The sequence below is a fragment of the Myxocyprinus asiaticus genome, chromosome 1 (assembly GCF_019703515.2).
Source record: "Myxocyprinus asiaticus isolate MX2 ecotype Aquarium Trade chromosome 1, UBuf_Myxa_2, whole genome shotgun sequence".
Lineage (NCBI taxonomy): Eukaryota > Metazoa > Chordata > Actinopteri > Cypriniformes > Catostomidae > Myxocyprinus > Myxocyprinus asiaticus.
The window spans coordinates 27,002,948-27,025,138 of NC_059344.1; the positions used below are offsets into that span (position 1 = coordinate 27,002,948).

At 38.9% G+C, this 22,191-nt stretch overlaps 2 protein-coding genes across 2 annotated transcripts; one reads left to right on the forward strand and one right to left on the reverse strand.

The window, feature by feature from the left end:
• The first annotated feature begins 253 nt into the window (after window positions 1-253).
• LOC127411992 (conserved oligomeric Golgi complex subunit 4) lies at window positions 254-12,012 on the forward strand. The gene is made up of 19 exons (XM_051648032.1): window positions 254-403; window positions 735-817; window positions 906-1,020; window positions 1,124-1,298; window positions 2,293-2,486; window positions 2,599-2,704; window positions 2,788-2,945; window positions 3,061-3,119; window positions 3,214-3,347; window positions 3,725-3,843; window positions 4,088-4,254; window positions 6,532-6,709; window positions 6,850-6,912; window positions 7,425-7,541; window positions 7,657-7,749; window positions 7,941-8,024; window positions 8,163-8,264; window positions 8,746-8,874; window positions 11,564-12,012. The coding sequence occupies exons 1-19, from the start codon at window positions 290-292 to the stop codon at window positions 11,696-11,698; spliced, it is 2,325 nt and encodes a 774-aa protein (XP_051503992.1). The 5' UTR covers window positions 254-289; the 3' UTR covers window positions 11,699-12,012.
• An 872-nt stretch (window positions 12,013-12,884) lies between these two features.
• Window positions 12,885-14,406, reverse strand: LOC127414805 (THAP domain-containing protein 11-like). Its single transcript, XM_051653164.1, has one exon. The coding sequence runs from the start codon at window positions 14,252-14,254 to the stop codon at window positions 13,541-13,543; it is 714 nt and encodes a 237-aa protein (XP_051509124.1). The 5' UTR covers window positions 14,255-14,406; the 3' UTR covers window positions 12,885-13,540.
• Window positions 14,407-22,191: the final 7,785 nt, after the last annotated feature.

Genomic DNA, 22,191 nt, shown 5'->3' on the forward strand with positions numbered 1-22,191 from the left:
ACGCACTAGAGGAGAGGGGTCTTGAATGGAACCGTCTGGCTGGGGAAGTCTCGCGAGAGTTGCTTTAACTGTACAAAGGTTAGGTTTGGGTGTATGGTTAAGGTTATGGTGTAGTGGTATGGTGTAGTAATATAGTGTTTATGTGAGACTCGAAATAAACACAAAAACAGTAAATGAATGTCGATTTTTACTCTCGCGAGACTTTTCCCAGTCCGGCGGTTCCCTTCTAAACACGACCAAAAGAGAGCCTGTGCGGAAGTGACGCAGTTTGTGTGGATGTGGGGCTGTCATGGACGACATTGGCTCGTCGGGGGCTCTCTCCGCCGTGCAGTCTGACACCATAGAGGGGCTGACAGAGCTGGAGGATCTGGAGCGAGTATACGCGAAGCTATGTGCCGAAGAGGTGAATATTTATCTGTGGAGACACACTGTTAGTCCGCCCCTTTAAGATGGACATATCAGCACAGGCAGTAGACCAACATAAACATGAGATTTTTAAGGTTTATAAAAGCAAGTGTGTGTGTGTGTGTGTGTGTGTGTGTGTGTGTGTGTGTGTGTGTGTGTGTGTGTGTGTGTGTGTGTGTGTGTAGACTGTGCCAGCTCGTTTATAGTTCATAAAAACAAGTGTGTGTGTGTGTGTGAGAGAGAGAGAGAGAGAGAGAGAGAGTGAGAGTGAGTGAGTGAGTTTGCTATGTTACAGATGCACAGATGATTTATTAATGCATCTCCAATAGGCGGAAGTGCAGGTGGAGTTGGACGCCTTTATGGGACAGCAGAGCAACATAGAAACAAAGATGCTTGCCCTGCAAAGGATGGGGTGAGTGTACGTCAGTTTTACACTAAACTGCCGAGGCTGACAGGCTTCCTGCCCTGTTCATCTGTGTGATTGTGTTCGTGTTCCTCAGACCCAACTTGCAGTTGATTGAGGGAGATGCTGTGCAGCTGTCTGGCATGATCAACTTCACCTGCAGCCTGGCAGAGAACGTCAGCAGCAAAGTCAGACAGCTGGACCTCACCAAGGTGGTCAACATGCACATACTCGCATACAGTCTATCAGATTAATGGCTTGCGTATGACAGCTTCTAGGTAAGCTTTACACCTGGTTTATGTGGATGTGTTTCAGAAAAGGTTGTACCAAGCCATCCAGCGAGCAGATGACATTCTTGACCTGAAGTTCTGCACAGATGGAGTTCAGACCGCCATGCGAAACCAGAACTATGAGCAGGCTGCTGCCCACATTCATCGCTATCTTTCTCTTGACCAATCAGTGATTGAGCTCAGTAGGCAAGGCGGAGAGGGTGAGTTTGAGTGTTCTTGCAATTTGAGTACAAGAAAGCATGATCGTTGCTGTACGACTGCTGTTTAAAGGAATAGTTCACCCAAAAATTAAAATTCTGTCATCATTTACTAACCCTCATGCCATCCCAGATGTGTATGACTTTCTTTCTTCTGCAGAACCCAAACTAAGATCTTTAGAAGAATATCTCCACTCTGTAGGTCCATTCAATGCAAGTGACGGTGGCCAGATCTTTGAAGCTCCACATAAACACATAAAGGCATCATAAAAGTAATCCATACAACTCCAGTGGTTCAATCCATATCTTCAGAAGTGATATGAAAGGAGTGGTTGAGAAACAGATCAATATTTAAGCCCTTTTTCACCATAAATCTTGACATCAGCAGTCTCCTTGCCAATCATGATTTCAAGCTCGATTACACTTCCTACCACTGTGCATGCGTCAAGCACTAGGAAGTGTAATCGAGCTTGAAATCATGATCATGCCTAGACAGTGCAATAGAAAGATGTACAGTGAAATGGAGTTCTGTTTTGGTCTGTTCTCACCCCAAACCGATTGGATCGCTTCAGAAGACATGGATAAAACCAATGAATTGTATGGATTACTTTAATGTTGCCTTTATGTGCTTTTTGGAGCTTAACATTTTTGCTCTCCATTCACTTTGTATCGACCTACAGAGCTGAAATATTCTTCAAAAAATCTTAGTTTGTGTTCTGCAGATAAAAGAAAGTCATACACATCTGGGATGGCATTTGGATGAGTAAATGATGGGTGAACTATTCCTTTAAGTACAACTCACAAAAATTATTGTTTGTACATGAGTTTTGCAATATTTATCATTTAGTGTGCCTTTATATATATATATATATATATATATATATATATATATATATATATATATATATATTATATTGTTCAAACAAATATACACACAGAAGCTCTTAAAACAATGATATTATGTCATAATTTTATTTGTATATTATACATTGTGCAGGCAGTGCAGTTGAAGCCAGCCTTGCATTGCTTCAGGAAGCGGAGCACAGTCTGAAGGCACTGGTTACTAAGCGACTGGAGGAGGCAGTTACCACAGGTGACTTGCCTGAAGTGGAGCGCTTTTTCAAAATCCTCCCTTTACTGGGACTCCATGAACAGGGACTTGCACGCTTTGCTCAATACCTTTGCAGTCAGGTAAGAGCATATGTGTGCCCACCCTACATGGCCAGTGGAATCTGTTAATAATGCATTGGTTTGGTTTTTGGGGCTCTAGTGTTAAGATTATTTTTGTTCACTTCCTGTTCAGTTGGCAAGTAAGGCCAAGGAAAACTTGCTCCTGGCTGTTGGCTCTGATCTTGGTGACCGAAGAGCACCAGTCATATTTGCAGACACCCTCACACTACTGCTTGAAGGTTAGAACAAACAGATGTCTATTACTATTTAGCAACATCCATAATGTTCAAGAGATCAACTAAATATTTTCTGTATGCATCAGGTATTGCACGGATTGTTGAAACCCATCAGCCCATAGTGGAAACATACTATGGGCCAGGCCGATTGCACACACTCCTCTCACACCTTCAAAAAGAGTGTGATACACAGGCACAGAAAATTGTGGACAAATTCATCCAACAGAGAGATTACCACAATAAGGTATGTGTATTTATGTCTACGTGCTTTATCGTTATGATTATGTACTGAACATCAAGTTTGCACCATGAAATAAGGACACTTTTACATGTGTTTTTTCTTCTACTTTTTGCAATAGTTTCAGGTTGTCCAGAGCAGCATGATGAGGGGCATGACAACGGAAAAGATTGAACCCAGGTGGGATGCATATTATAATCATATAACATGAAAATTGTATGTATATCTTCTGAATTGTATGATTGTATATTTGTCATTGGATGTGTTTAACTAGAGACCTGGATCCTGTGTTATGTGAGGTTACCTTAATGAACTCAAGAGCAGAGCTGTATTTTCGATTCCTGAGGCGGCGTATCGTGGCTGACTTTGAGGTTGCAGATGCAATGGCAGATGAAGCAGTTATACAAGGTAACAACTGCCTGGCTTTCTGGGAGTGTGTGCAGAAGTCAGTTCCTTTCGAAATAAACTTTACAACAAATGTACATAACTATTGGCACTGTGGCTTAGCGGTTAGCGCACATGCTCCAACACACTGAGCTGTGGCGCTTGTGTGGGCTAAACAAGGTCGAATTTGGCTCACAACATTTCCAGATCCCATTTCTCCATATCATTTCCTGTCTTCTCTCTGTTGTTGTGATTAAATAAATGTTTTAAGTAATGAATGTAACTACTTTTTTGTGCATTTCTGCAAATTGCATGATGATTGCATGGAAAATTATAACTTAGTATTATTATTTTAAAAAAATTTGCTAATGTGGTAAACATTTGTTTTGGTTGTTTTACAGAGCACCAGCAGAGTTTAGAGCGGTTACTAAAGGATTGCCAACTGAGTCGCACAATGCAGGAGCTGATTGGCTATTACATTCCCATGGAGGAGTACTACATGAGAGAGTCTGTCAACAAGGTGAAACACATATAGGTCATGACTTTGCGATTATGGTGTGGATGTACATTGTACTTGACTCAGAAATGGCAGAGCTTTTGTCAGGCACATGTACATTGTTTTCTCAGTTTTTTGTTTGTCTCTACCTCCTTTTAAATGTATCCATTATTTCTATATTATTTGTTTTTGTTTTGCTATCTGTCCTTACTGCAGCAAAAGTTATTTATCAGAATGGAGTGATTTTCCAAATGTTGTGAACTTACAGGCAGTTTCCATGGACGTAGCTGATGTCGGTCAGCTAAGCTCCAGCATGGTGGACGATGTGTTCTACATTGTGAAGAAATGCATCAGCCGAGCCCTCACCAGCAATAGCTCAGATTGTGTGTGTGCTATGATCAATCATGCAACCAGCGTCCTAGAGACAGACTTCCGGTATATGCACACAAACTTGTAATTTAATTAGAATACGATTATTACACTGATCAGCCACAACATTAAAACCACTGACAGGTGAAGTGAATAACATTTATTATCTTGTTACAATGGCACCTGTCAAGGGGTGGGATATATTAGGTAGCAAGTGAACAGTCAGTTCTTGAATTTCATGTGTTGGAAGCAGGAAAAATGGGCAAGCGTAAGAATCTGAGCGACTTTGACAAGGACCAAATTGTGATTGCTAGACGACTGGGTCAGAGCATCTCCAAAACAGCAGGTCTTGTGGAGTGTTCCCGGTATGTAGTGGTTAGTAACTAACAAAAGTGGTCCAAGGAAGTACAACCGGTGAACCGGCGACAGGGTCATGGGTGCCCAAGGCTCATTGATGCGTGTGGGGAGCAAAGGCTAGCCCGTCTGGTCTGATCCCACAGAAGAGCTTCTGTAGCACAAATTGCTGAAAAACTTAATGCTGGCCATGATAAAAAGGTTTCAGAACACAGAGTGCATTGCAGCTTGCTGTGTATGGGGCTGCGTAACCACAGATCGGTCAGAGTGCCAATGCTCACCTCTGTCCACCGCCGAAAGTGCCTACAATGGGCATGTGAGTGTCAGAATTGGACCATGGAGCAATGAAAGAAGGTGGCCTGGTCATGTGGACGACCGGGTGCATGTGCGTCGTTTACCTGGGGAAGAGATGGCAGCAGGATGTACCATGGGAAGAAGGCAGGCCAGCGGAGGCAGTGTGATGCTCTGGGCAATGTTCTGCTGGGAAACCTTGGGTCCTGGCATTCATGTGGATGTTACTTTGACACGTATCACCTACATAAAATTGTTGCAGACCATGTCAATGTTATTCCCTGATGGCAGTGGCCTATTTCAGCAGGATAATGCGCCCTGCCACACTGCAAAAATTGTTCAGGGATGGTTTGAGGAACATGACAAAGAGTTCAAGGTGTTGACTTGGCCTCCAAATTCCCCAGATCTCAATCCGATTGAGCATCTATGGGATGTGCTGGACCAACAAGTCCGATCAATGGAGGCCCCACCTCGCAGCTTACAAGACTTAAAGTATCTGCTGCTAAAGTCTTGGTGCCAGATACCACAGGACACCTTCAGAGGTCTTGTGGAGTCCATGCTTTGATGGGTCAGAGCTGTTTTGGCGGCATGAGGGAGACCTAAACGATATTAGGCAGGTGATTTTAATGTTGTGACTGATCGTGTATGTTAGTTTTTTCTCAAACCGCACAACTTTAAGGATTATTGTAGTTGTGGTTAAAGAGAATGCAAATCAAGACACATTCACAGAGAAATTCACACCAGCAGTGAATTGCTTGAGAAGCAAACAGCTACTCAAGTCATTTTTATTTGTATAGCGCTTTTCACAATACGCATTGTTTCAAAGCAGCTTCATGGAACATTATGCTGTAATGTCTTAGTTCACCCAAAAATGAAATAATTTACTCACCCTCATGCCATCCCAGATGTGTTTGACTTTCTTTTTTCTGCTGAACACAAACAAAGATTTTTAGAAGAATATTTCAGCTCTGTAGGTTCATACTATGCAAGTGAATGGTGGCCAGACCTTTAAAGGTCCAACAAGCATATAATGGCAGCATAAAAGTAATCCAGACGACTGCAGTGGTTAAATCCATGTTTTCAGAAACGATATGATAGTTGAGGGTGAGAAACAGATAAATATTTAAGTCCTTTTTTTCTATCAATGTCCACTCTCACTTCCACATTCTTCTTCTTTTGTTTTAGGAGTTTTGCATTGTGCGTATCGCCACCTACTGGGGAGGGAGGAGAATTTATAGCAAAAAAAGGCTTAAATATTTATCTGTTTCTTACCTATATCTATCATATCTTTTAAGAAGACATGGTCTTAATCACTGGAGTTGTATGGATTACTTTTATGTTGGCTTTATGTGCTTTTTGGAGCTTCAAAGTTCTGGCCACCATTTACTTGCATTGAATGGACCAACAGAGCTGAGATATTCTTATAAAAATCTTTGTTTGTGTTCTGCAGTAGAAAGAAAGTCATGCACATCTGGGATGGCATGAGAATGAGTAAATGACGAGAGAATTTTCATTTTGGGTGAAATTAGTCTTTATTGAGAAGTTTCTTTGAAAAACGTCATTGAAAATCATGCCTTAAAATTATTTGTCTAAAAATAATGTAATCATATATAATAATCATTTCCTTGACTAAAGATGCAAATTCGCTTTACCCTTTTTCTGAATTTGCATCTTTAATATCTCATTCTTTGTGTACAGAGAGGTGTTAGTGTGTAAACTGCGAGCTGGTTATCCAGTTAGTGCTCTGCAGGACCTGCAGCGTGGGGTCAGCAGTGCAGTCAGTCTGATGCAGAGCAGCCTGCAACACGGCAAGATAACAAACCTCACACAAACTCTCGGCATAGAGAGCCAGGAGCAAGCAAAGAGTGCTTACTTGGTCAGTAACATGCACACAGTCAAACACACTCACACACATGTTGTACCATTCTCTAACTGTAATACATCACCTTTTTATCCTTTGTACCTAGTTTTGTCACATTCTCACTCTGTTAAAATCTAGTAATAATATCTTTTCAGGTGGCTCTCAATAATGTAGAAGTCTGCAGTGAAAATATCAGCACTTTGAAAAAGAATCTGGAGGTGAGTGTCCTGCGACTATCAAAGATTACTTTTTATTCCAGTCAACCAGTAGACACACTTAAGTCACACAGCTGATATGCTCTATGTCTGTATATGATATGTCTGTAGTAGACTGAAATAGTCTCCATAAGAATGTCACATAGGAAATGTTAGTGTTAGTGCAGTTGGCTGAAATATTTATTGTTCTTATAATTATTATTATTATTATTATTTGTGGTGTAAGAGTAGCAGTTGTCCATTCAGAGGGAGCTTTCCCAACCATGTGTGGGATGCTGTTTATTGAAAATAGAGAAACACTCCACATGCTTTCTTGAATTCACCTATACAACAGGATGGTAAATTATTTTTTTCTTGCTTGAGTTTTTGTAATCATGTGAGTGATTTATAATACTTTTTATGAAAGACACAGACCATTAAGTCTTGTTTTAATGTCCTGGTTTGGACCTCCCACTTCTATGTACCTTAAGTTGACCTTTGACAGTGTGAGCATGTCCTTCTCCTCTTCTTTTCAGAGTGATTGTTCCAAGTTGTTCAGCCAGGGAGCAGGCTCTGAGCATGCGAAGGCTAAGATAGACAGCTGCCTATCTGATTTGGTGAATACTTCCAGCAAGTTCAAGGACCTCCTTCAGGTCAGTGAGAATCAGTTTGTGTGTGCTATTGTTTCTCTTATGCATAAAAAATATTTGTACTGTTTTCCTGAATAGTTTTGTGTGTGTGTGTGTGTGTGTGTGTGTGTTTGTACAGGAGGGCCTTCAGGAGCTTAATAACACAGCTATCAGGCCACAAGTAAAACCCTGGATCAGCAGCTTTCTGTCAGTCTCTCACAATATTGAAGAGGTTTGACATTGCATAACTATTAATGTTGAAGACAGCCTTTGTGGTTTAGGAATAACAAAGTGTAATTGATTATGATGATAGAAACAAATGATTGAAGAGGAAAACTGAGGAAATATTGATGACTCTTGAGATGATAGATGAAGATTTAAGAGTTTCAAAATGCTATGTGTTTTTGCTGGTTTTGTTTTTAGGAAGAGTTCAGTGAGTATGAGGCCAATGATCCTTGGGTTCAACAACTCATTGTCCAATTTGAGCAGCTCATGACTGATTTCAAGGTATTTAAAGTTTAACCTACATTACACACACACACACACACACACACACACACATATACGTATATATATATATATATATATATATATATATATATATATATACACACACAAACACATCATAAATATTCCTTTCTGTAGGTGGGCTTGTCTCCAGTCATCTATGATACTCTAACTAGTCTGATGACTAGCCTTATTGCCATGGAGATGGAAAAGACTGTCTTCAAATGTACCTTCAGCAGGGTGAGATGCAAACCTGCCAACAACTAGCAATACTTACTTTAAAGATGATGTGTGTAATTTTTACAAAGTTAACATTCTTTCTTGTATCCCAGCTTAATATACAGTCAAATATCAGTAAGATCTTTTAGGCTCTATCAAAACATTTTCTGTTTGTTCAAGTGCCAGTCTAGTCTGTCACAGAAACTTAGCTTGACCAGTGGTGTGAGTTTGGGGTGGGACTGTCTGTTTGTACAACCAATGGAAGATGAGTGAAATCTGTTTGAATGCAGTCAGCCACTAGCGACACCAAACAGAATTGCAAAAATAACATCTGTTTTCAAACAAGTTTCAAACAAACACTACCTGTCTTACATTGCTTGAAAAACAGGTAATTCAGCCCCAAACTAATGCAGTTGGTTGTGTCAGTTTTGTAATTGTAGTTTGGTGCAGCAGAACTTACACTCCTTACCTTTAAAGTCATCCTGTCCATTCTGGGTTTTAGCTTGGTGGATTGCAGTTTGATAAGGAGCTGCGTTCTTTGGTTGCGTACCTCTCCTCTGTCACCTCATGGACCATCAGGGATAAGTTTGCCCGACTTACACAAATGGCAACTATTCTCAACCTAGAGAGGGTATGTGGCTTTTTGACTGTAAAAACGCTATCCAGAAATTTCTGAAAGGTAGTTGAAAATGTAAAAAACTTTTTAAACTGAACTATAAGGTTTTGTTCACACTGCAGGAAAAATCTGATTTTTTTTTTTTTTTCTCAAATCTGATTTTTTTAGACTGACTGTTCCAACTGCATGTTATATGTGGACAGATCTGATTTTTTCTGTTCATACTGCAGTCGCTTTTGCTAGCACATCCACATTAGTTGTCGTAGTATTGATGCAAACTTGCGTATTGATGCTTTGCAGTGTTTATGTTTTTCATGAGGGCGGTATCCAAATATTAACACATTCGTCATAGACAACGGCTTTAAAGACAACGGAAGAGGTGGCATGTGCAAAGTTTGTTTCTGCTAGGGTTTACAACTGTCCAGTTTTTGCTGGGATGTCCCATATTTTGCATGAAATTACGACGTCCCATATGGGACACCTATTGTCCTGTGATTTACTGGGCAGCGAGACGTCCCGTATTGAAGGCTTTGTGTCCCGTATTGAAGCAAAGAACGGTCAGACAGTGAGACTCTTGAAGAGGATCCCCATCCTATATTGAAGAGCTCAAAATGCTCAAGAGACTATATTTGCATGAGACATTCAATGCGTTGTGGTGGCTCGCAGCCAGCGAGTGTGGATTACTGAACTGTAGCACATCTCTTTGGGTGGGAAAAGCCCAGTGTTGGGTAATGTTACTTTTAAAATTAACTCGTTAGAATATTGCATTACTCCTTAAAAAAGTAACTTAATTAATTAAAATGTTTTTGGTTTTTTTGGAAAGTAAAGCATTGTTACTTTTTTCTCACAGCCAGTTTCTCTTCTGCTATGCTATGCATTCCATACAAATAAGCCATGCATTGCATACAAGACATTCAGGTCATGCTAGCAACTGTACAACACTCATGTCAAAACAACGAAGTAAACAAACAGATATTTAGAAAGTAGGTCTTCACTTCATATTTATAATAAAGTATCAATAACATGAATATGCATGATCTGTTTTTCCATCAACATGGCAGTCAGTATGAATAATGAAGAATAACCACTGTCTTACCTAAAGCAGCAAAGTCCAACACTTAAACCTGCATCCTATCTGTCATCATATGCGGTGTCCATCGACAATGTCAGAGTCAACTTGAGATGTTCTTCAGAAGTCAGGATAAAATTCAGTGGGGAATGCAAGCCTAACATGTTCAAGGAATAAGTCTGATGAATAAATGAATATTTTTCACTCAAGTCATCTCAGTGCACGCTTGTTTTGTGTTGATCCATGGTGTGTACAGACTCCACACAAACAAAAATGTAGAATATTTTTAAAAACTAAGACATTTTCTCTGCATACACAATCAATGTAGAACTTTGCTCGGAGCCACTGATCCAGAGTCAGCTTTTCTCATCCCATTCTCCCAGTTACAGGGAGCTGTAACACAGAGAAGTTAGGCTGCATAAGTCTGTGAATTGAGCGAGTATTTCACCCTGTGTATCATGTCGTGGCCAGTGGAAGACTAGTCTTATAATCCCTCTGCCTAAACTCGTTTACTGATTTTTTTAATGCAGTGTATTAACGCATGAATCAATCGTGTTTCACTCAACCGAATGTTGACCTCATATTACTTTAAAACACAAAATGTGCATGCATGTTTGCGAGTTGATTGACAGGCGATGTCTGTATCTAAAAGGTGATTGGATCTTTTACCTGCAAGGTGGGATTTCCTTTCTACATCCATTGACTGTTGGGTGCTAGAGCTCCTTGGTTGGACGTTCCAATTTCTCCCATTCATTTAAATAGAAGTGACTCGTCTCTGCTAAATAGTCTCTGGCCTCACACTCTATAGAAATACAATTCTCATCATGCACTACGTCTCCTCCCTGAAATTTGCACTTTTACTCCTGATTTCTCGCAATACAGGGACAGTAGAGGTGTACAAAAGCAACGTGTTACTTTATTTAAAAAGTAACTCAGATATTATGGTCTAAAATTAAAAATATTGCATTACTTTACTCGTTACTCATAAAAGTAATCTGATTACGTAACGCGTTACTTTTATCACGTTACCCCCAACACTGGTGAAGCCAATGTCTGTATTATTTTTAAAGAGGTTTGCACTGCTTTGGCTGCCCTGTAACATGTACATGACACATGTGCGTTTCTTTCAGAAGTGATCATCCCTTTGCCCTATTCCCCTCAAAGACTTTACCTTCCACTGTGACAGTTTCGGAGTGCTGAAAGATGTAATAAAACGGTCATTCTGAACTCACTTTATAAGTATTTCTTATTGAAAATTCTGTTCATAACGATCCTACAGAGTGGCCATCATTATTGTTTTCCCTTCAGTGTCCTTTGAAGGCATCATGTATGCTGTTTGGAACACAGTATATGTCTTCTTGTCACAGCTCCTGATGTAGCAACCCATTGCGCACAACGAAAGATGAAAACATTTTAATCAGATTCCAAACCCCCAACGAATATGGTTTGGGTCAGGCTTTTAAAAATCTTTTTTAATGTGTTTTTGTCCTGTTCAGACTACAAAGACCTAAACAGATTTGAGTTGGATAGGCCAAAAAAAAAAAAAATCTGCCTGTGTGAACAGCCTAAGTATAACTGTAAGGACAGTGTCAAAGTCTTTTGTCTTTTGTATTTATTGATGTTTTTTTCCTTCAGGTATCAGAGATCCTGGATTATTGGGGGCCCAACTCGGGGCCTTTGACTTGGCGTCTGACCCCTGCGGAGGTTCGACAGGTCTTGGCACTCAGGGTAGATTTCCGCAGCGAGGACATTAAGAGATTACGACTCTAACAAACACGCTTAAAACTTTTGAGTTTTAATGCTTAAGAAATGGTTTTTGGGTTACTCAAATCAAGGCATGTTGTTTGTAGGCATTTGTGTACACTAAGATTAGTCCTGTGTTGTTGTTTTTTTAATAATAAATATATTACCAGTCAACATTGTGTTTCAAATTGTCTGTCCTTCAGGAGGTTGTGCACCACCACCTTGCAGTTCAAGTTCAATATCTTGTGCCCAAATTATTTTTTTATTTTGTTTTTTGTTACATGCTGTAAAGCTTCATTAAAAACATAGTTGATGAAGAAATTAAAATATTGATACCCTTATATTGGACTAAACATGTATGACTCTCTTTTCTATGAAACACTAAATGAGATGTTTTGGATTTCATCCTTTTTCCATGAGGCTTTAGAAAAACCAAGAAAGAAACATAATAGAAAATTCTTTATATATAAAATGTAGAGGTAGACCGATGTATCGGTTTTACTGTTTAATCGGAGCCTATAGAACTATCAGTTATCTGCAAAAATCAATGCGATAGTTGTTTTTTTTATTATTCCTCTGTGGCCGGTGTTCTGGCAGTCTATGCTACCTGCTCAGGATGTGCTACCAGCAATAAAAACAGTGATATGTAAAGTTAAAACACATGTCAGGATGCAGGGGAGAACCTGTTGGTATGTGCTACAACAGCATGAAATGTGTTAAAAACCTAGGTAGAGCATCTTGTCAGGCAGAAAATACCTATCAGGATGTGCTACCGGCATAACTATCATGTAGTGTGATATAGTGTGAGGCTGTACTAAGCCCTTACCCTACCCCCAACCCTAAAAATATGCGAATATAGCGTTGGTAGCACATCCTGATAGGTAGCATATATTTTCAGAACATCGGTGCTGGAGGAGTCTACTGTTAGAACGGGTTGGTTCTGCAGTATAACAGCAGCAGAAGTGAAATAAAAACTATGACACCTCACCAAATTACCAATCTTAATTTGATAATACTTCACATATTGTAAGAGGGCCAAGTCTCCATCATTTAAAAAAAAAAAAAAAAGTTCTGGTTATTATTGGGATTTTGGTTGAACAATAAACTGCATGTGGGAACATTCTACAAAACAGATTTTAAAACTATTAGCTGATTAATCAGTTATCAGCCTTTCCCACAACCTAAGGCAAAATCCACATCGGTAAACCTCTAATGAAAAATCCATTATTTTTTATTGTGCATTATAAATGACCACGTTTGATAAACAGTCTTCCAAAGAGGAGATTCAGAACTGAATGAATCAATTGTTTTCCTAAAGGTTATAAATGCCATGACACTATTCTAATAAAAGAGCCGCACAACATAATGTTCAAAAGCAGTTTACTTCCAACCATTCGTCTGTACTATCTGCAGTCACCTGCGTGTGAGGAGTCGGTTCACCTGGACCAGAAGCTCTGATCTTAGCACTCGCAAACTAAAAACAAAGGAAGAGAAACTCAAATGATAAGCAGTTAGTTGTGCACACACTTGTATGAAGAAGTCTCTGTGTGCATGTAACATCGTGACAAGTGGCAGTAGGCAGATCTTGGGCAAAACCGCTGCTGCGGAGAGAAAAGCCCCTTCATCTCAGAATCAACACAAATGTATGTCATTAAATATAAAATGTGAAGGACCAGTCTGCTGTTTTCAGTCCCGTATTGCGCTGTACCGGACAGCCCGTGCATCTAACATACTGACACATACACATGGAGAAAGACGAGAGAAGCTTAATGAGAACTACGATGAAACTCAATTGTCGTCGCCTTGTTGCTGTGGTCTTACACACAGACCGTCCTGTGCGTTTTTTGTCCATCGTTTTCGCGCTGTTCGTCAGATTTTCTTCCTAATGACGGCGCCGGTGGAGATCAGACGGTCCCTTTCCCGCAGCTCCTCCTGCAGACGCGCCTCGGAGACGCGCAGCTGTCGGATGGTGTTCTTCATCTCCTTCATCTTGATCTCCATCAGCGCGATGATATCCCGCTGTTCGTTCAGTTTCCGCAGCAGTTCTGCCGACGTCGTGCCGGTGGTGAGCGAGTACGAGTGATCCGCTCCGCATAGTGCGAGATCGGCCAAGGGGATCGCGCTGCCCGCGGGCAGGTCTCCCCCCGAACCGGACACGACCGCCGTGAGATCCACGGGTGTTATGTACTGGCCGTTCTGGCCTATCTGCACCACGGTCGTGCTTTCGGTGTCCCCCACCTCCTCCACTGGTGCTGCCTCAGAGGTAATGATGGGCACAACGGAGGAGGACACCTTCCTGCGTCTGCCCCGTCTACTCTTTCTCTCGTTCACTCCACGCAGAGGGAAAAGTGTCGGGACGCGGATGGTGTAGGTCTTCCTGCCCCCGGGGAAGTGTACGCTGCAGACGCGGTGCCCGGTGGTGGGCTGGAAGGTGCTGAAGCAGCCGCTCACTCCGGCCCGCGAAATGTTCTTCAGCCATATCTCGCGCTGACAGGGGTCCTTGGGAAAGGTGTAGAATCGCAGCTCGCGGTCCCGGTGCGAGTTGTTGTAGCATCCAGGCACGCAGCAAGTAAAGCCGGGCATGATTGTGTACAATCCCCACCGGTATTAATGAAGTCCTTTAGAAGTTTCCCTAATTTTTGTTTTGTTTGGTTCCTTCGTGTGCTGTTATCCAGACCAGCGGCCTACAAGCGGAACTACACGTCCCACAATACTTACGACTTCCTGTTTTGATTTCAAATGCAAGTTGATCCACGCAAATACGTCATGTAGGCCTCTGTTCGAGACGCCAAACGCCTCGCCTTGAAAATAGACGAGAGCAGGCGGCTGCAGTCAGGGGACGAGTGAAATAAGTTTATTATTATTATTATTGCTTTAATCAGTATAACATGACAGTCAAACCAACTGAAAGCATAAGAAATAAACTAAAAGAAAATAATAATAACAATTTTAAAAAAAATACTCCCAAAAATGTATATCGACAAAATACAGAAAACAAAAGGCTATGAATTATACAATATAAAATGCATATAACATTAAGATTCAAAAGGGGATATTCAAGGCTTTATAAAAGTTAATACTCTTTAGTGCTTTACTCCTTTTTTTACTCCTGTTAACATATTAAAGTTATACTTATATTTTGAAGTGTGTGAAATTTGGTTTCTGTGACGACTATTTACATTTATGAATAAACACAAATCCATAAATCAACAATAAATGTATAATATACCGTGCTTTATGTTCAATTTTACTATCAAAATTAAACAAAACATCCTCTTTCCTTAAATGCATATTAATACCCGTATTCATCTTAATAAAATATCCTAAATCACACCAGAACATTTTTTTTATAGATACAGTCAAAAAAGAGGTGTACAATGCTTTTCATTTCAATGTTACAAAAAGCACATTTTAAATCAATGCCTTTCCTAAATCTTGCAATAACTTGTTTAACAGGGTAAATCCTGTGAGTAAGCGGAGTGAAATAAGAGTTGTCACTTCTCGTAGTGGATCAGACACCTTCCAGATCAAAGGCAGATATCACATTCATGCGCTGTTGCTGACAAAGTGGTTATAATTTAAATTTTGTTGCTTTAAAATGAAAATAAATATGATGAAAAAGACACTCAATGTACATGTTATTTCATTTCTACCATAGACGTGTATTTTCATCAAATTATTATTTATTTTTTAATAAAGACATGTATTTTAGATACTTCAGAAATATGATAATCACATACAGAGTTTACACTGTCAGAGTGTTACATTCACATATAATTTATACACAAAAACATGATATGACAGTTAAAAAGATCAAACATTAAAAAAAGAGCATCATGGTTGTTTAAGCCAATCTGCATTAAGCTATGTTGTTGTTTCCCATTGTGTGCCCAGTTGGGGAAGAGCAACTGAAGCAGAGCACAGAGTCAGCCATGATACAGCACCACTGGAGCAGATAGGGTCAAGGGCCTGACAGTGTTATCTTGGTGGTGCTGAGGCTTGAACCCCTGACCTTCTAGTCAGTAACCCAGAGCCTTAACCACTGAGCCACCACAAACACAATTTCTCATTTCAGATATTATATACAGGTGCATCTCAATAAATTAGAATGTCGTGGAAAAGTTCATTTATTTCAGTAATTCAACTCAAATTGTGAAACTCGTGTATTAAATAAATTCAGTGCACACAGACTGAAGTAGTTTAAGTCTTTGGTTCTTTTAATTGTGATGATTTTGGCTCACATTTAACAAAAACCCACCAATTCACTATCTCAAAAAATTAGAATACATCATAAGACCAATAAAAAAACATTTTTAGTGAACTGTTAGCCTTCTGGAAAGTATGTTCATTTACTGTATATGTACTCAATACTTGGTAGGGGCTCCTTTTGCTTTAATTACTGCCTCAGTTCGGCGTGGGATGGAGGTGATCAGTTTGTGGCACTGCTGAGGTGGTATGGAAGCCCAGGTTTCTTTGACAGTGGCCTTCAGCTCCTCTGCATTTTTGGGTCTCTTGTTTCTCATTTTCCTCTTGACAATACCCCATAGATTCTTTATGGGGTTCAGGTCTGGTGAGTTTGCTGGCCAGTCAAGCACACCAACACCATGGTCATTTAACCAACTTTTGGTGCTTTTGGCAGTGTGGGCAGGTGCCAAATCCTGCTGGAAAATGAAATCAGCATCTTTAAAAAGCTGGTCAGCAGAAGGAAGCATGAAGTGCTCCAAAATTTCTTGGTAAATGAGTGCAGTGACTTTGGTTTTCAAAAAACACAATGGACCAACACCAGCAGATGACATTGCACCCCAAATCATCACAGACTGTGGAAACTTAACACTGGACTTCAAGCAACTTGGGCTATGAGCTTCTCCACCCTTCCTCCAGACTCTTGGACCTTGGTTTCCAAATGAAATACAAAACTTGCTCTCATCTGAAAAGAGGACTTTGGACCACTGGGCAACAGTCCAGTTCTTCTTCTCCTTAGCCCAGGTAAGACGCCTCTGACATTGTCTGTGGTTCAGGAGTGGCTTAACAAGAGGAATACGACAACTGTAGCCAAATTCCTTGACACGTCTGTGTGTGGTGGCTCTTGATGCCTTGACCCCAGCCTCAGTCCATTCCTTGTGAAGTTCACCCAAATTCTTGAATCAATTTTGCTTGACAATCCTCATTAGGCTGCGGTTCTCTCAGTTGGTTGTGCATCTTTTTCTTCCACACTTTTTCCTTCCACTCAACTTTCTGTTAACATGCTTGGATACAGCACTCTGTGAACAGCCAGCTTCTTTGGCAATGAATGTTTGTGGCTTACCCTCCTTGTGAAGGGTGTCAGTGATTGTCTTCTGGACAACTGTCAGATCAGCAGTCTTCCCCATGATTGTGTAGCCTAGTGAACCAAACTGAGAGACCATTTTGAAGGCTCAGGAAACCTTTGCAGGTATTTTGAGTTGATTAGCTGATTGGCATGTCACCATATTCTAATTTTTTGAGATAGTGAATTGGTGGGTTTTTGTTAAATGTGAGCCAAAATCATCACAATTAAAAGAACCAAAGACTTAAACTACTTCAGTCTGTGTGCACTGAATTTATTTAATACATGAGTTTCACAATTTGAGTTGAATTACGGAAATAAATGAACTTTTCCACGACATTCTAATTTATTGAGATGCACCTGTATATGGAATAATAAGGACATCTTATATATTCTATATATATTTTTTAGATATTGGTTTGATAATGGCATTATATTGGTAGATCAATTATTTAATTTAAGTGGCCTTCTTTTCACTTATGAAGAGTTTTTGGCTCACTAAACACCAGGGGATTATGCAAACGTTTTTGGTGCAATTTCTCTGGCAGTATGTATGTTGTTTAGACAGCAGTCAAGATTTATTCTTCATCATTGGTATTTGCCCAATATAGTAAATTCATATATAGTGAAAATTTGTCTTTCCTCTCCATCTAAAAATAGATCAATAAGAGCTCTGTTTCAAAGAGATGCTGTGACTAGATCATATTCAGGGTTAGGAGGGTTACTTTTGAAATGTATTCCACTACAGATTACAGAATACATGCTGTAAAATGTAATTTGTAACGTATTCCATTAGATTACTCAAGGTCAGTAACGTATTCTAAATACTTTGGATTACTTCTTCAGCACTGGTAGATTTTTTCACTTGTTTTGATTATAAAAACTCTGCCAGTACAGTAAGACAAAATACACATATTAAAAATACATTCTCTGAAAAACCTAAATATCTTATGCAGTGTTGTTTCTAAAACAAGATCAATCAAACTGATCTTGTTTTAAGGATTTTTAGATATTTTTACAGGAAAACAATACAAAAATTTTTGCCCTAATATCAAAGGTCTTACTAGAAAAAAAGAAATTATGATCTAACGTGAATTTTCTTGATAAAAGAATATGATTGTGCCTGGTAACGTGCATGTAAAATGGCTAGAAATAGTATTTTAGCTTAATGTAAAGCTGACAATTTACACAAGGTTTATTTCAGTTTCTTCTTCTCCAAACTTACTTCAAACTTACTTCTCTGTCTGCTCGTATTAATGTAACACATCATAAGAAAGTGTTTCACCGCTGTTCAAATGCACTTTGCATCATTTATATGTATAAATGTTTTCCATCTGAAAGGACTAAATATTAAATGAAACAAATGACAATAAAATGCAAAGTAATCTCTTCAGTAATCAAAATTCTTTTTGAATGTAACTGTATTCTAATTACCAATGATTTAAACTGTAACTGTAGTGGAATACAGTTACTTATATTTTGTATTTTAAATACGTAATCCAGTAACATGTATTCCATTACTCCCCAACCCTGATAATATGTGTGTTCATACTGGAATCAACTTACGGATAATATTGTTTGGAAAATAATATTGTTTATAATTTAAACTCATACATAGGATTTACCCAGCAAAATATTTTCTTGTCAAATTTAAAAATAATATTAATATAAGCTGTGCTTTTTGTGACAGCTGCACTGAAATTGTGATTCATTTATTTTGGCACTGCCCATTTGTAAAGGGTTTTTGGCAAAATGTATGTGACTTTATTGTCAAGTGTATTGATGCTCAGTTCGTTTTGTTATGGAGACATGTATTGTTTGGTCTTTTAGAGACACCAAAAGACAAAGATAGTCATGTATATATTATAAATCTTTTAATGGCAAAATTTCATATTCACAAATGTAAGTTTTCTTCTAAAAAAAATACTGTTTTATAGCTTTCAGAAAGGAAATGGAACATTATATTTATTCAATCCGTTATTCCTTGAAACAAAAGGCAATCAAAACTGTTAAAAGTTGTAACCTCCTTAACATTTTTATGTAGATTGGTATTAAGCTCCCCCTAGTGTTTAAATACTGTATTGTATTCTTTTTTTGGTAAAAATGAATATATTTGTTTAAAAAGTGGATTTAATAAAAATTCTAACCATCATGCACCTCGCGGTGATCACCGGTGATCGGTGCTGCGCAGATTTAGCTTATCCTGAACGAGCCTCATGTCTTCTTCTTCTTCTTCTTCTTCTTCTGCTTCTTCTTCTTCTTCTTAAGAGGTTTATTGGCGGTTGACAAACAACGAATTGGTGCATTACCGTCACCAACTGGTATGGAGTGTGGATCAGAACGTCTAGTATTTCAGTATCCATTTAAAAAAACGAGATTCCCCCTCTTCCTTCTTTTCCCCTCTTCCATCTTTACTTCCTTTTTTCCTTCCTCCTTTCCTTTCCCTTTTCCTCCTTTTCTTTTCCTTAATTATATCTTCTCAATCAAATTATTTATTCCGAGACACTGAAAAAGCATTCGATAACACTCATTTTCCGGGGTTTTTGTAGAATATCTATCATATCAAAGTGTACTTTTATCTTTCTAAGGTTTTGAATCAAATTCCTTCTTTCTGCTTCATATTTCTGACAATGGATCATAACATGCCCTATTGTTTCTTCTTGCCCACAGTAGTCGCATCTGCCTGTATTATGTTTACCTATTTTGAATATTGTAGTCTACTGTTTAGACCAGTGTGTCCAAATCTAAGTCTTGATATTAAAATCTCCTCTCCCCTGTTCTTTCCTGCACACCTCATCTCTCCCACTTTCCTTTGAATTATATAGAACCATCGTCCTTTCCTTTCTTCCTCCCATTGCTTTTACCACCTTTCCTTCAGTCTTTGCTTAATAATGCTCTTGATTTCTGTCCTGCTGAGACTAACTATCAAATCAATATGCTAGTTTTTTGTGGCTTCCTTTGCCACCTTATCTGCCATTTCATTTCCTTTGATACCAATATGTGCCGGTACCCATAAAATATTACTGTAAGTCCCATCATTTGAATTCTGTATAATGTTTGTTGTATTTCTATCAAAATGTCTGGTCTGCTGGCTGAATGACTGTACTGTAAACTGGCTCGTGATGAGCTTGAGTCTGAACAAATGATTGCTCTCAGTGGTCTTGCATCCTCTGTCCACTGTACTGCTAACAATATTGCAAGCATTTCTCTTGTAAAAACTGATAATCCTTCATTGATCCTTTTCCCTACTGAGATGTGAAACTCTGGAACAATAAATGCTACTCCTATTTTATTAACTATACTCTTTGATGCATCTGTGTAGATCTGGACGTAACTGTGGTAATTATCAATATGTTTTTGTGTAGTATGTGAATTAAACTCCCTATCCTTGTTCTTCTTTTATATTGTAATATCTACTGTGGCGTCAGGAAGTATCCAAGGTTGTATTGTTGGCAGTGGCACTGTTAGACTAATGTTTAATTGATTTTTCTGTTGCTTTCTGTGTCACTGTCCATCTAATGCTTTTTGCTTCCCTCCTCTCCTTTTCCCAACAAGGTTTTAAAGTATCTTGTGTTGGATGATCTTGACTATAACCCTGTAAATTAACCCAGTAATTCAGTGATAGCTGTATCCTTCTCATTTCTAGTGGCATTTCTACCTGTAATGCTGCTGTTGGGGTTGTTTTAAATGCACCTGTACATAACCTCAAAGCCTGAAATTGTATATTATCTAACTTTTTGAGAGATGTGTCTGCTGCTGATCCATACACCATACAACCTACAATAATCTAATACTGATCTAATTGATCCACTGTATATGGCCCTCAAAGTAGTCCTGTCTGCCCTCCATTCACTTCCGACTAAACACCTCATTACATTTAGTACTTTCTTACACTTGTCCAATATTTGCTGAATATGTACTACCCATGTAATTCTTTCATCATACCATAACCCTAGAAACTTAAAGTGCTTCACTCTTTCCAATTCTTGATTATATCATTTTAGTTTTACCTCACTACCAGTTCTTTTCCTTGTGAAGATCATTGTCTTGTCAACTGAAAATGTAAAACCCCAGTTATATGACCATTCCTCTGTTTTCGTGATAGCCCCCTGCAGTTTCTTTACAATGAATTCCATATTTCTTCCCCTCTTCTAAATTGCCCCGTTATCCACAAAAAGCAAAACCCCCTCCCATTCTCTATTTCCATAAATACATCATTTATCATTATGGAGAATAATAAAGGGCTTACTATGCTCCATTTTCAACAACAAATTTTCCTGAATAGCTCTCTCCCTAATAAAAGGTCCTTGATCCATCTATATATCTGACCTTTGATACCTAATTTACAAAGTCTGATTAATAATCCTTCTTTCCACATTATATCGTATGCCTTCTCTATATCAAAGAAGACAGCCACTACACTTTATCTGTTTATTGGTGCTCTTCTCATTTCATGTTCTAGACATAAAGCTGGGTACATGGTATTTCTTCCTCTCGTAAAGCCACTCTGGTATTTGGATATATATCCTTTATTTTCTATATAATATGTTAACATTTCATTTATAATTTTCTCATTTATTTTGCAGATGTTGGATATTAAAGGAATTCATCTATAATTCCGAGGGTTTAAGCAATCTCTTCCTGGTTTGCGTATTGGAATTACAACAGCCTCCTTCCAGCTTTGTGATAATTTCCCTTCCTCCCAAACTTTATTATATAGTTCTAGTAAAATGTTTTTGCATGATTCACTGAGATGGTTTATCATTATGTGACAAATCTGATCCTTGTCTGGTGCTGACATCTTAGTTTTCTTGAGAGAGCGATTCAGTTCTGCCTTTGTAAATGGCACATTTAGTAAGTCATTATTATTTTCTTCATGCTGTAATAACTCTTCGTTCTCCGCTATTGTAGATTCCCTTCCTCTTTTCCCCTCTTCACTAATATTGTCTGAAATGTGAATTTTGACAAAAGTTTTTGCCAGAATCTCTGCTTTCTCCTCATCTCTCACTGCTGTTGTTTCACCATCTTTTAGGACTGGGTACCCATACTCTCCTTATTAATTATTTTTATCATTCTCCAAATTGTAACAATTCCTGTCTCCCTTCCCACTGAGTCACAGCATTTCTCCAGAAGTCCTTCTTTGCATTCTCCTTCCATTTGCTCGCATCCTTTTATATTCAATAAGATTCTGAGAACTGTGATTCTTTTTCAACAT